General features: G+C 41.2%; 1 protein-coding gene across 2 annotated transcripts in view; it reads left to right on the top strand.

Annotated features, from left to right (window-relative positions):
* The window catches only part of LOC115154013 (cadherin-12-like), a 271,441-nt gene extending 259,677 nt beyond the window's left edge, over nucleotides 1-11,764 (top strand). For both annotated transcript variants that reach the window (XM_029699780.1, XM_029699788.1), the window contains one exon: nucleotides 10,421-11,764. In XM_029699780.1, coding sequence (XP_029555640.1) covers nucleotides 10,421-10,962 — 542 coding nt within the window. In that variant the 3' untranslated portion in view covers nucleotides 10,963-11,764. The remainder of the gene's footprint in view (nucleotides 1-10,420) is intronic.
* The last annotated feature ends 3,110 nt before the right edge of the window (nucleotides 11,765-14,874 follow it).

Here is a 14,874-nt window from a genome sequence, read left to right as displayed (position 1 = left end):
CATCCGCCACCTCATCAGGAGTATGCCCAGGCGTTGTAGGGAGGTCATACAGGCACGTGGAGGCCACACACACTACTGAGCCTCATTTTGACTTGTTTTAAGGACATTACATCAAAGTTGGATCAGCCCGTAGTGTGGTTTTCCACTTTAATTTTGAGTGTGACTCAAATCCAGACCTCCATGGGTTGATAAATTGGATTTCCATTGATTATTTTTGTGTGATTCTGTTGTCAGCACATTCAACTATGTAAAGAAAAAAGTATTTAATGAGATTATTTCATTTATTCAGATCTAGGATGTGTTATTTTAGTGTTCCCTTTATTTTTTTGAGCAGTGTGTATATATATATATATATATATATATACTGCTCATATATATATTACAGTATATTCTTTAAGTATTCAGACCCCTGCCCTGTTTCCAAATTGTGTACGTTAAAGCCTTATTCTACAATGGATTCAATAAATAAAAAGTATCATCAATCTACACACACTACCTCATAATGATAAAGCAAAAACAGTTTTTTAGAACATTTTGCAAAAAACAATAAACAACAAAAAAAACGAAATACCTTATTTACATTAGTATTCGGACACATTGCTATGAGACTCGAAATTGAGCTCCGGTACATCCTGTTTCCGTTGATCATCCTTGTGATGTTTTTACAAGTTGATTGGAGTCACCTGCGGTAAATTCAATAAATTGAACATGATCTGGAAAGGCACACACCTGTCTATATGAAGTCCCACAGTTGACAGTGCATGTTAGTGCAAAAACAAAAGCCATGAGGTCGAAGGAATTGTCCGTAGAGCTCCGAGACAGGATTGTGTCGAGGCACAGATCGGGGGATGGGTACCAACACATTTCTGCAACATTGAAGGTCCCCACGAGCACAGTGGCCTCCATCATTCTTAAATGGAAGAAGTTTGGAACCACCAAGACTCTTCCGAGAGCTGGCTGCATGGCCAAACGGAGCAGAAGGGCCTTGGTCAGGGAGTTGACCAAGAGCTCCAGTGTTCCTCTGTGGAGATGGTTGTCCTTCTGGAAGGTTCTCCCATCTCTGCAGCACTCTACCAATCAGGCTTTTATGGTAGAGTGGCCAGACAGAAGCCAGTCCTCATTAAAAGGCACATGACAGCCCGCTTGGAGTTTGCAAAAAGGTACCTAAAGGACTCTCAGACCATAAGAAACAAGATGATTCTCTGTTTTGATGAAACCAAGATTGAACTCTTTGGCCTGAATGCCAAGCCTCACGTCTGCAGGAAACCTGGCACCATCCCAACGGTGAAGAAGGGTAGTGGCAGCACGATGCTATGGGGATGTTTTTCAGTGGCAGGGACTGGGAGATGAGTCAGGATTGAGGAAAATATGAACGGAGCAAAGTACAGAGAGATCCTTAATGAAAACTTGCTTCACAGCGCTCAGGACCTCAGACTGGGATCAAGGTTCACCTTCAAACAGGACAAAGACCCTAAGCACACAGCCAAGACAATGCCAGAGTGGCTTTGGGACAAGTCTCTGAATGTCCTTCTGTGGCCAAGCCAGAGCCAAGACTAGAATTCGATCGAACATCTCTGGAGAGACCTGAAAATAGATGTGCAGTGACTCTCCCCATCCAACCTGACAAAGCTTGAGAGTATCTGCAGAGAAGAATGAGAAACTCCCCAAATACAGGTGTGCGAAGCTTGTAGTGTCATACCCAAGAAGACTCTTGACCAAAGGTGCTCCAACAAAGTACTGAGTAAAGGGTACAATAAATCCAAGTAACAGATTGGATTAGTTTAGAAAAATGTTTGTTATTTATATTTTGGAAGCAAGATTAATTAATCAATTCATGTACAAACAGTTAAAACAATCAAACTCCAATAGAGTATTCCTGGGAAATATAATCATGATGGTCATGGTTTTGGTTTGACACTGGTTATTAACACCAACACTGGGCTGCTTTTACACCAATAAGTGTTAATTTCAGACTTACAGAGTTAATCTAACACCTGAATCAACACTAGAAATGTTACACTGAAAAATATACACTTGTTAACATTAGCCAATTTGGTGTAGCAGCGAGAAAGTCAGAGGGGATGTAAATATCACTTTGTGATATTGTGTGATGGTTGGCCATTAAAACGGATTAATTTTTTTGCAGTGTACATTAGGTCAAGTATGGCCGTGACCCATACAGAATAATCAAAAGATTTGTATCTTTAGCCATAAAATTATTATTTTTCTCCCTCCACCCAGACTCCACTACACAGTATATGATCAGGAAAAACTAAAGGGATATGATCAACTTGCAAACCAATGATGAATTACCTAAATGGTTTTGGTTAGACGCTAAGATCAAGGGCAGGGTTAAGGTTAAGGTCAGGGTAATGGTAATGGTTAGAGTTATGGGTTGGCATGCTAGTCACGTCCCTTTAGTCACACCTATAATTAACTGAATGTGATTAAGTATCATTTCACCAAATGATGGGGGCTCAATGTGAAAGTATCTGCAAATGCCTTGTGGATGGCTTCCTTCAAGACCACCCAGTCTTACTCAACATTGGTGGTGTTGCAATCAAGGTTGCATTCAGGGAGGTTTTGTTCAGATGGGACAGGACAGAGTCATTTAGCTCTTCTGCTTGTTGTTAGTAGACATTGTATTTCTGTGTAGGGGTTATGGGTTCCTTTCTTTGCTTGGGGGCCAGTCTGATGGCCATCACAGATTTGATTAGGCGGTGGTCAGTCTAGCAGACTTCAATACCTCTGACGGCATGGGTGATGTTTACATCCCTGAGCTCTTGTCATTTTACAATGACATAATCTATAAGATGCTATTGTTTTGAGCGAGGGTGCTGTCATGTTCTTTGCGTTTGTTGCATTCCTTATGCCACGCTTGCTTTGTTTTGCTTTGCTCTGCTCTGCCTTGCATTGCTCTGCCTTGTGTTGCTCTGCTCTGCATGCTACTTCAGGGAGTGACACTCCTGGCCCAAGCTCAGCTAGCTCACGCTGACAGCACCCGGGTTACAGGATTAGGTGTATATTGAATTGCAATCAAATAGGCTGTAATTACAAATAGTACATTAATTATTTGATCTACAGACTAAAGTGTAGAAGGAGACATAGGACCACCCGGGACCTAGATATCAAGACGACAATCCACATGTCATATCATTGCATATCGTTGCTTACAATTATACTATGTGTAACATTATACTATTTGTAACCTGCTTTAACTCAGTTTCCTTGTGGTTAGAGTATCCACTCTGAGGTTGGAAGGTTGCTAGTTTGACCCCTGGCCAAATTATACCAAAGACTGTAAAAACTGGACCTGATGCTTCTCTGCTTGGCACTCAGCAATAAGGAGATATACTAGTTTCCTGTCCAGGTGGTGTACTTGTACATCAAACTGCCTCACGCTACAGAAAAAATAGATAAACTCTATAAGCCGTTCCAGCTCGCTCATGCAAGGCTACTTACTTTACTAAGGGCTCGATTCAATCAGATCCTCTTTAGCCAATTTCCACATAGCAGTTGTTTTGACAGTGTCAGGGGTGGAACTGCGTTAGAGCTGTCAAATCCACAAATCCACGGCTCCCGGCATTATACCTAAAGCAGACATTGCCATTGGCTCCATGGAGCTGCATTTACAGAAATACCATGCAGCCTTGTTTACAAGTTCTAACACTGGAATGAGAGATGTAATCTACGCTTCCATTAGGATGATATAAATCCTCATTATTTTGTTTAATGATTTTCAATTTCAGTGTAATTATTTCTATATAGCCTACACTTTCTCGTTCTGAACTTCTACAGGAGTGGGGCGGGTGTGGCTTCGTGTCAATGATTGCAAGAACAGCTGCTCACCAATTTGAGGGCTCCATCTCCGACACACCCAAAACATCCGCTACGCTGGGGTCTGCTATCGCCAATAAACGCTTGATATGATTGAAACTAGACCTTAATCTACTTAATTGCTTGTACATAACTTAAAAAGGTCTGAAGTACACAAGTCTTTTCCATCAACCTATGCCTCAGATCACACAGGACACTCAGAGGCAATCCAACCTTGAACTGACTCAAACTGCTAAAAATCACTGTTCCAGACAACGCTATAAAGGTTTAGATATATCACTGTTCTCATTAGTGTACGTTTATGTATCAGTTTCATATCAACCAAGTGTGTTATGATGCATGCATACGTAATTCAAGATTATTTTGATCACGCGGACTGGATAATGTTCCGGGCAGCCTCAGAGAATTACAACGATTTATGGCCGTGACCCATACAGAATAATCAAAAGATTTTTATCTTTAGCCATAAAATTATTATATTTAACCATGGAAAGATGACTGGGAATGTGGTCGAATATAAATATAAACAGTGTAGTTATTCCCTCCACAAGGCAATCAAACAAGTGAAATGTCGGGATAGGGACAAAGTAGAGTCTCAATTCAACGGCTCAGACACGAGACGTATGTGGCAGGGTCTACATGCAATTACGGACTACAAATAGAAAACCATGCACGTCACAGACACCGACATCTTTTTTCCAGACAAACTAAACGCCTTCTTTGACGGCTTTGAGGATAATAGAGTGCCACCGACGCAGCCCACTACCATTTAACTAAACCTCACAAGGCTGCTGGCCCAGATGGCATCCCTAGCCGCGTCCTCAGAGCATGTGCAGACCAGCTGGCTGGTGTGTTTATGGACATATTCAATCGTTCCCTATCCCAGTCTACTGTCCCCTTCATGCTTCAAGATGGCCACCATTGTTCGTACCCAAGAAAGAACGCTAATTTAAATAAATGACTATCGGCCCCGTAGCATTCAATTCTGTCATCATGAAGTGCTTTGAGAGACTAGTCAATGATCATATCATCTCCTCCTTACCTGCCACCCTAGACCCACTTCAATTTGCATACCGCCCCAACATGTCCACAGACAACACAACCGCCATCACACTGCACACATCCCATCTGGAGAGGAATACCTATGTAACAATGCTGTTCATTGACTACAGCTCAGCATTCAGCACCATAGTACTCTCCAAGCTCATCATTAAGCTCGAGGCCCTGGGTCTCAACCCCGCACCGTGCAATTGGGTCCTGGACTTTCTGACGGGCCGCCCTCAGGTGGTGAAGGTAGGCACCAACATCTCCACTTCGCTGATCCTCAACACTGGGGCCCCACAAGGGTGCATGCTCAGCCCCTTCCTGTACTCCCTGTTCACCCATGACTGCGTGGCCATGCACGCCTCCAACTCAACAATCAAGTTTGCAGACGACACAACAGTAGTGGGCTTGATTACCAACAACAACGAGACAGCCTACAGGGAGGAGGTGAGGGCACTCGGAGTGTGGTGTCAGGAAAACAACCTCTCACTCAATGTCAACAAAACAAAGGAAATGATCGTGGACTTCAGGAAACAGTAGAGGGAGCACCCCCCTATTCACATCAACGGGACAGTAGTGGAGAAGGTGTAAGTTTTAAGTTCCTCGCCGTACACATCACTGACGAAGTGAAATGGTCCACCCACACAGACAGTCTGGTGAAGAAGGCGCGACAGCGCCTCTTCAACCTCAGGAGGCTGAAGAAATTTGGCTTGTCACCTAAAACCCTGACAAACTTTTACAGATGCACAATCGAGAGCATCTTGTCAGGCTCTATCACCTCCTGTTACGGCAACTGCACTGCCCACAACCGCAAGGGTGGTGCGGTCTGCACAACGCATCACCGGGGGCAAACTACCTGCCCTCTGGGACACCTACAGCATCCGATGTCACAGGAAGACCAAAAAGATCAAGGACAATAACCACCCGAGCCACTGCCTCTGCACCCCGCTACCATCCAGAAGGCGAGGTCAGTACAGGTGCATCAAAGTTGGGACCGAGAGACTGTTAACCTCTCTCGGGTATGTGGGACGAAATCGTCCCACCTAGTCAACAGCCAGTGGAATCGAGTGGCGCGAAATTCAAAAACCTTAAAAATGCTATAACTTCAATTTCTCAAACATGACTATTTTACACCATTTTAAAGACAAGACTCTTGTTAACCTGTTGGGGATAGGGGGCAGTATTTGCACGGCTGGATAAAAAACGTACCCGATTTAATCTGGTTACTACTCCTGCCCAGAAACTAGAATATGCATTTAATTATTAGCCTTGGATAGACAACACCCTGAAGTTTCTAAAACTGTTTGAATGGTGTCTGTGAGTATAACAGAACTCATATGGCAGGCAAAAACCTGAGAAGATTCCAAACAGGAAGTACCCTCTCTGACCATTCCTTGGGCTTCTTGGCTCTGTTTATTGAACATTTAGGATATTTGCTGTAACGTGACACTTCCTACGGCTCCCATAGGCTCTCAGAACCCGGGAAAAAGCTGAATGATGTAATTCCAGCCGCTGGCTGAAAAACTTTAGCGCGTTTGGATGGTGGTCGATCAGAGGGCCATCAGACTGAGGCTCGTGCATGAGGGGATCCCATGCTTTTACTTTCGCTCTCTTTGTACTAAAAAACGATTTCCCGGTCGGAATATTATCGCTTTTTTTACGGGAAAAATGGCATAAAAATTTATTTTAAACAGCGGTTGACATGCTTCGAAGTACGGTAATGGAATATTGAGAATTTTTTTGTCACAAAATGCGTCGTGCTCGTCACCCTTATTTATCCTTTCGGATAGTGTCTTGAACGCACGAACAAAACGCCGCTATTTGGATATAATAATGGATTATTTGGGACCAAACCAACATTTGTTATTGAAGTAGAAGTCCTGGGAGTGCATTCTGACGAAGAACAGCAAAGGTAATAACATTTTTCTTATAGTAAATCTGACTTTGGTGAGTGCTAAACTTGCTGGGTGTCTAAATAGCTAGCCCTGTGATGCCGGGCTATCTACTTAGAATATTGCAAAATGTGCTTTCACCGAAAAGCGAGTGCATATAGGAGTTCTGTATCTATAATTCTTAAAATAATTGTTATGTTTTTTGTGAACGTTTATCGTGAGTAATTTAGTAAATTCACCGGAGGTTTGCGGGGGGTATGCTAGTACTGAACGTCACATGCTAATGTAAAAAAGCTGGTTTTTGATATAAATATGAACTTGACTGAACAAAACATGCATGCATTGTATAACATAATGTCCTAGGGTTGTCATCTGATGAAGATCATCAAAGGTTAGTGCTGCATTTAGCTGTCTTCTGGGTTTTTGTGACATTATATGCTAGCTTGAAAAATGGGTGTCTGATTATTTCTGGCTGGGTACTCTGCTGACATAATCTAATGTTTTGCTTTCTATGTAAAGACAGTGTGGTTAGATTAACGAGAGTCTTGTCTTTAAAATGCTGTAAAATAGTCATATGTTTGAAAAATGGAAGTTTTCGGATTTTAGAGGAATTTGTATTTCGTGCCACGCCCATCATTGGATATTGGAGCAGGTGTTCCGCTAGCGGAACATCTTGATGTAAGAGGTTAAATCGGGTACGTTTTTTATCCGTCCGTGAAAATACTGCCCCCTATCCTAAACAGGTTAATATACAGAAATACTTATCATAAACTTTGATAAAATATACAAGTGTTATGCACAGAATTAAAGATACACTTATCCTTAATGCAACCGCTGTGTCAGATTTCAAAAAAGCTTCACGGCGAAAGCACACCTTGCAATAATCTGAGTACAGAGCTCAGAAAACCAAAACAAGCCATACAGATACCCGCCATGTTGTGGAGTCAACAGAAGTCAGATATAGCGTTATAAATATACACTTACCTTTGATGATCTTCATCGGAATACACTCCTAGTTCCACAATAAATGTTTGTTTTGTTCGATAAAGTTCATTTTTATGTCCAAATACGTCCATTTTGTTCTCGCGTTAGGTTCGCTATTCCAAATGCACAAGGCGCGCGCTTACTAAGTCCAGACAAAAAGTCAAAAAGGTTATACTACAGTTTGTAGAAACATGTCAAACGATGTATAGAATCAATCTTTATTATGTTTTTATCATAAATCTTCAATAAAATTCCAACCGGACAATTCTTTTGTCTTTAGGAATGAAGAGGAACTCAGCTCGGTCCCAAGGCCGTGTGCGTGACTGAGGTCATGCCTTTTTTCCAGACACCTGAATCCAACAGCTCTTATTCTCTCCGCATTCACAGTAGAAGCCTGAAACAATGTTCTAAAGACTGTTGATATCTAGTTGAAGCCTTAGGAAGTGCAATATGACCCCATTTACACTGTATATTAGATAGGCAATCACTTGAAAAACTACAAGCCTCAGATTTCCCACTTCCTGGTTGGATTTTTCTCAGGTTTTTGCCTGCCATATGAGTTCTGTTATACTCACAGACATCATTCAAACAGTTTAGAAACTTCAGAGTGTTCTCTATCCAAATCTACTAATAATATGCATATCCTAGCTTCTGGGCCTGAGTAGCAGGCAGTTTACTCTTGGCACGCTTTTCATCCAGATGTGAAAATACTGCCCCCTAGCCCAAAGAGGTTTTAAACAGCCATCACTAACACAGAGAGGCTGATGCCTACATACAGACTCAAGTCATTGGCCACTTTAATATATGGATCACTAGTCACTTTATATAATGCCACTTTAATAATGATTACATATCTTACATTACTCATCTCATATGTATATACTGTATCTTATACCATCTATTGCATATTGCCTATGCCGCTCAGTCATCGCCCATCCATATATTTATATGCACATATTCTTATTTCATCCCTTTAGATTTGTGTGTATTAGGTAGTTGTTGTGGAATTGTTATATTACTTGTTAGATGTTACTGCACTGTTGGAACTAGAAGCACAAGCATTTCGCTACACTCGCATTGACATCCCCTAACCATGTGTATGTGACCAAAAAAATATTATTTGATTTGAATTAATAATGTCGATATAATCTTGAGATTCAGAAAGCATAATTTGCTATTAGCCGCTAGTGCTAGTAGTCACATCATTTAATAATATGCCCTTGCATCTAAGATGTGCATGTACCCAGGAGAATTCTGTATTAATGTGTTACGTGGACCACACCATTGCGTCAAGTCTCCACTATGTCAACTTTTTCGAAATTACTTGTCTACAAAGGTAATGGGGTTTAGAGATTGTTCAACGAGTGTTCTTTCATGAATTAGTCTAGCCAACTTCAAGGAGTCATTTTTCATGTGGAGAGTGAGTCTTTGTTAGTATGAACACGGCCCTCTTCACCCACTGTGCTCTCTGTGAATGTAGAGTTAGTGTTGAAAGGGTTGACCACGTGGTGAGAGAACTGTTATCAGAACTCAGAGTCAACATGCCCTGAGGCTATGGCTGGCATCGATGTTATTCCATCAAGTCACACTGTCCCAGTGAAAGTGCCAGAGTGAATCACAACTTACAGGGATAACTCTCTTTTTGAAAGACAGTTAGTTTTTGTGGTGGATATGTCAAGCTGACACATTTGTTCCTTCCTGCGTGTAAATTATGAGAAAATCAAGCTGTCTGTCAAACTGGCTGGCATGAGGGCCTGTCTGGAATTAACGTTACCTCCCCAGACCATCACAATTAGACCACACCCAGCTACCACCCTAGAAAGAACTGTCCAAATAATAATGACCATGCATGTCAAACCTTGACCACTGGGGGGAGCTGACACACTGTTTGACTAATATCGTATAAGAGAAGGCGAAGGAGGAGGAAAAGAAGGGCAGTCAAGATTACAGCTCTCATGCTTTCTATTGTTTTTGTCAATTTTCAACCAATTTATTTCTTCATTATAATTGAATACTTTCTCTACATGTGTTGAACTGTGCATTTCTTTCCTTTGTGAATTGTCCAACTGAAGAACCCATATGGGAAATGTTCTGTATTTACCACAGCGAGGAGGAAAAAACAGTGGAATAATCTTTCATTCCCCTTACTTTACAAAATGAGTGTGGGAGATGTGTGTTCGATATGGGCAGCTCCAGTTAGAGGGAAATTGGAAGGAACTGTGGAGTTACATTCTTAAGAATATCCATCCACCCCCATGCTGTGATCAGTGCTTGACTACAATGCAATGTCAGAAGACTATGTCATGTTTTTTGTCATGTCAGTACTCAGTACATAACGTCTGTTGCTAAGGAACAATATGTGTGGGAGATTTGGTAACTTCTTCATTGGCAAGTCACGAATGCATACCAAGGAAATGTTTACCATCTCAAGCCACCAACAAAAACATAAACAATGGATCATTACATTTCCCCTTTGCAAGTTGCACTTTATATTATCTCATAGTTTTCATCAACCACTAATGTGTCATCTAACATCTTTGATCTCTCTCCAATGCTGTATTAGCAACATCATATAGCACCATTTAGGCTACCAATACCATTAAGAGTGATTCATAGTTTTCATAAACCACTAATGCGTTATTCTCTCTGTGATCTCTCTCCAGTGATCGTGGTCATCTACGTAGGTCTGAGACGACAGAAGAAGAAGGAGACCCTGATGACATCCAAGGAGGACATCCGTGACAATGTAATCCACTACGACGATGAGGGAGGGGGCGAAGAGGACACCCACGCTTTCGACATGGGCACCCTTCGCAACCCCAAAGTCATTAAGGAGAACCTTCTGAAAGAGAACCGGGACCTTTTCCGACGGGATGTCAAACCCGACCCCAACACCGGCAAAAAACGAACTCCTGTTTCCCAAGACAGTGAAGATATCAGTGACTTCATCAATCAGCGACTGAAGGAAAACGATGTGGACAACTCGGCCCCACCCTATGACTCTCTAGCTACCTATGCCTATGAGGGAGAGGGCTCTGTAGCAGAGTCGCTTAGCTCCATCGAGTCTCTGGTAGTAGATGCCGATGAGGACTATGATTACCTCAACAAATGGGGTCCTCGATTTAAGACTCTGGCGGGAATATTCGGAGAGCAGTCGGATACTCAAGCAGACACAACGACAACAACAACAGAAAACAGACATTGATGATGTTATTCACTTAGTAAACTCCAAAAGTGGACATTAAATGGCATTGTTTTTCTTTTCTTAACAAAACTTTTTTTTTTTTTTCTATTTCAGGGTTTTATTTTTTGCAAATCAATTTGTTGAATTTTTTTCTTTCTATCGTCAATCGCAAGATGTTTAAAAGGAGGATAGATAGCGAGATGAAAAAGACAGCCTTTCAATTACATTTATATTGAATGTTGTATGTCTTATTTATTCTTCTTTATGTCTTCACTTCTAGGGGGAATAAAGACAGAAAACACAGAAAATGCAAGCATTTTCTTCTTTGACATCCTTAAAAGTGCCTCAAAATAATTGTTTTCAGATTCTCTCTCTCTCTCTCTCTCTCTCTCTCTCTCTCTCTCTCTCTCTCTCTCAGACACTGGCATAAAGCTGGTAATGCAAGCATAGGCTGACTGGCAGACAGAGGCATGTCGTTTTGAGTCTACTTTCAGTTGGACAAGATATGAGACAATTATGTGGCCCAAGTTTGGCCCAAAATTTTCTGAATGTTATTTATTATTAGTATTTATTTATTGTCTGGGTGTTTTTGTTGGTTTCCGTTGTTAACGTATTTATCTATTTATCTCTTAATCATATACATATTTTTGAAGACACTTGAGGATTTTCTAATTATTTCATGACCCACACGAAAATTGACATTTCAGTCAGGTGTATAGACTTGTACTTGTTGTGAAAATTTATTTAGGGCTAACCAAGATAATGCCGTTCAGCCAATGTAATAAATACTGTTTTCATAAATAAACACCACTGATAAAAACAACCATGTTAAATGTATTTATGTTTTGTTCTATTTTATTTTAATGTTGGGAAAGAACACTCAATCTGGTTTGGCTGTGTGTGAAAAATGTAATATTATTTTTATCCAGAAAACAGGATACCAGTTTTGATTGAGTAAGGACCCTATAGCCTCAATCTGCTGAAATACTGTCCATGGCCAATGTGAGCTGATTTAATGTCTATGACTCCTGGTGACAATATTGTCAAAGGGGAGTGGTATGGATGAGATGGATGGAAATTGGAACAGGCACCATCTAAACAGCTTTATACCCCTAGGCCAGAGACTGAAGTGGTAACTGTGCGGTCTTTGTTTATTTAAGTGATAATGCCCGAGAAGCTGGTGTTTGGAGGATGGCATGGGTGATGTTAGGCCCAAGACAAAGTCCTCCAAACATCGGCTTCGAGGGCATAATAACATTTATACAACGGGTTACCAACATATTAAAATAATGATTGACATATTTTCATAAAAAATATATTTTTTTATGAATTTATTCATACTATTTAATCCTTCTACAAGCTATAGTCCCGACACAAATCTAGGATTGCTGCCCAAGCCGGCTGGTCGTTTGTTCAATCGGTTCGGTTGCCAGAGACGCGACCCAGTCTTTTTGTTCTTTATCTATGGGCGCGAACCAGTCGTTCCTTTTAAATATTCCATTGCCATACTGGCTGGCAAAGTTCTTATCCCTTGTTTGCTAGCTAGCCAACTACAGCTAACTTACAGTCAGGTCAAACCATGCAGCTAGAATAACAACAGTAGCTGCACTTGTAGTTGTTTTCTAGTGACATTTATTTGGATACATCCATAACAATAAGCTAATCAGGCGCAATTTTGCCTAGCATAGAAAATGTGCTCACTCGTCAGGACACTGTTGTTCAGAGGAGCTAGCCAACAGCACAGCTAACACAATTACATCAAACTGAAGCTGTAAAGACTGCAAACTAGCTGCACTTCGTTTTGTTTTACCTTTTTTCAATTGAGATTTCTTTGTAAACAGTATATCTATAGAAATGATGTCAACTGGCTGAGAAACGCTGCCTGCCTGTCTTTCTCGTCCCGACATGTTCATTACTATGAGACAGCTGGAGATTGAATTTGAATATTGAAACAATGTTGCACATTTTGGAGAGAAAGACAGCAAGGTTTATTCAAATCTCCACAGCTGAAAATGAAATGTTAGTCTTAAAGAAATGTGAGATAATGTCTAGAAGTAGATCAAGTTTAAAAATTGCCTGGCTGGGCTGATGAGTCAGTGGTTTGAAAAGTCAGATGGAACAGTGCATAGGCATTTTAACATCATAGATTCAGCCAGTGGTAATTTGTGGAATAGACATTGGCTGAAAATGTGGTTTTAACCAATCAGAATTCAGGATTAGAACCACCTATTGTATAATGGACCACAGTCACCCCCTTCACTCCTTATCAATTTTGAATAGTGGGATTTACAATTACTAATGTATTGTTTGATCTCTGTGGCTGTTGTTATGGACCAGCACATCCCCCTGCTGTAGCGTGGCCTTTCTGAAAATCACAACACTGCCATTTCAGCAAAGAGTCACCCTGTTACAGTGGGCAGATGCAGACAAACCAAATACAGACATCAGCACTAAGGGAGGTTCCCCCTCCTGCATAAACATGAGAGAAAGTCAGCTGACAGATACTGAATAGCTCAGGGATTTTAAACACAGCACTCAAAGCCAAAGAGAAACTGAAGCAAATACTGGCGATGAAGATATTTTTGGGAATAATTCTACCATGCCTCTGTCGTCTACAACCTCCAAGGTCCATGTTCCGTGATAGGGGTTTACACATAATACCAGTATACACTCCCTGGTAGACGCATGAGTAGTCTTCCTAATGAGGAATAAGTACATGCAGTGTTTTTAACCTACTATCAGTTTTAAGACAGTTAAATCGTCAATTCTGGATTAATTAAATAAGAGAGAGCACTTGTGATTTGACAAATATGAGTTGTCATTGACTATCAAAACTTCAATTGTTTGAGACACCATACAAATTTCGGAAAGTATTCAGAACACTTGACTTTTTTTATATTTTGTTACATTACAGCCTTATTCTAAAATTGTTTCTTAGTTTTTTTTCATCATCAATCTACACAAAATACCCCACAAAGCAAAAACTGCTTTAAGAAATTTTTGCAAATGTAGATGCAGACAAATATATATATATATATATATATATATATATATATATATATATATATATATATATATATATATATATATATATATACACACTGCTCAAAAAAATAAAGGGAACACTTAAACAACACAATGTAACTCCAAGTCAATCTCACTTCTGTGAAATCAAACTGTCCACTTAGGAAGCAACACTGATTGACAATAAATTTCACATGCTGTTGTGCAAATGGAATAGACAACAGGTGGAAATTATAGGCAATTAGCACGACACCCCCAATAAAGGAGTGGTTCTGCAGGTGGTGACCACAGACCACTTCTCAGTTCCCATGCTTCCTAGCTGATGTTTTGGTCACTTTTGAATGCTGGCAGTGCTTTCACTCCAATGGTAGCATGAGACGGAGTCTACAACCCACACAAGTGGCTCAGGTAGTGCAGCTCATCAAGGATGGCACATCAATGCGAGCTGTGGCAAGAAGGTTTGCTGTGTCTGTCAACGTAGTGTCCAGAGCATGGAGGCGCTACCAGGAGACAGGCCAGTACATCAGGAGACGTGGAGGAGGCCGTAGGAGGGCAACAACCCAGCAGCAGGACCGCTACCTCCGCCTTTGTGCAAGGAGGAGCGGGAGAAGCACTGCCAGAGCCCTGCAAAATGACCTCCAGCAGGCCACAAATGTGCATGTGTCTGCTCAAACGGTCAGAAACAGACTCCATGAGGGTGGTATGAGGGCCCGACGTCCACATGTGGGGGTTGTGCTTACAGCCCAACACCGTGCAGGACGTTTGGCATTTGCCAGAGAACACCAAGATTGGCAAATTCGCCACTGGCGCCCTGTGCTCTTCACAGATGAAGCAGGTTCACACTGAGCACATGTGACGGACGTGACATTCTGGAGACGCCGTGGAGAACGTTCTGCTGCCTGCAACATC

This window comes from Salmo trutta, chromosome 2 (genome assembly GCF_901001165.1).
Source record: "Salmo trutta chromosome 2, fSalTru1.1, whole genome shotgun sequence".
Lineage (NCBI taxonomy): Eukaryota > Metazoa > Chordata > Actinopteri > Salmoniformes > Salmonidae > Salmo > Salmo trutta.
The sequence above is the reverse complement of the archived record's forward strand: the minus strand, read 5'-3'. Positions and strand labels throughout refer to the sequence as shown.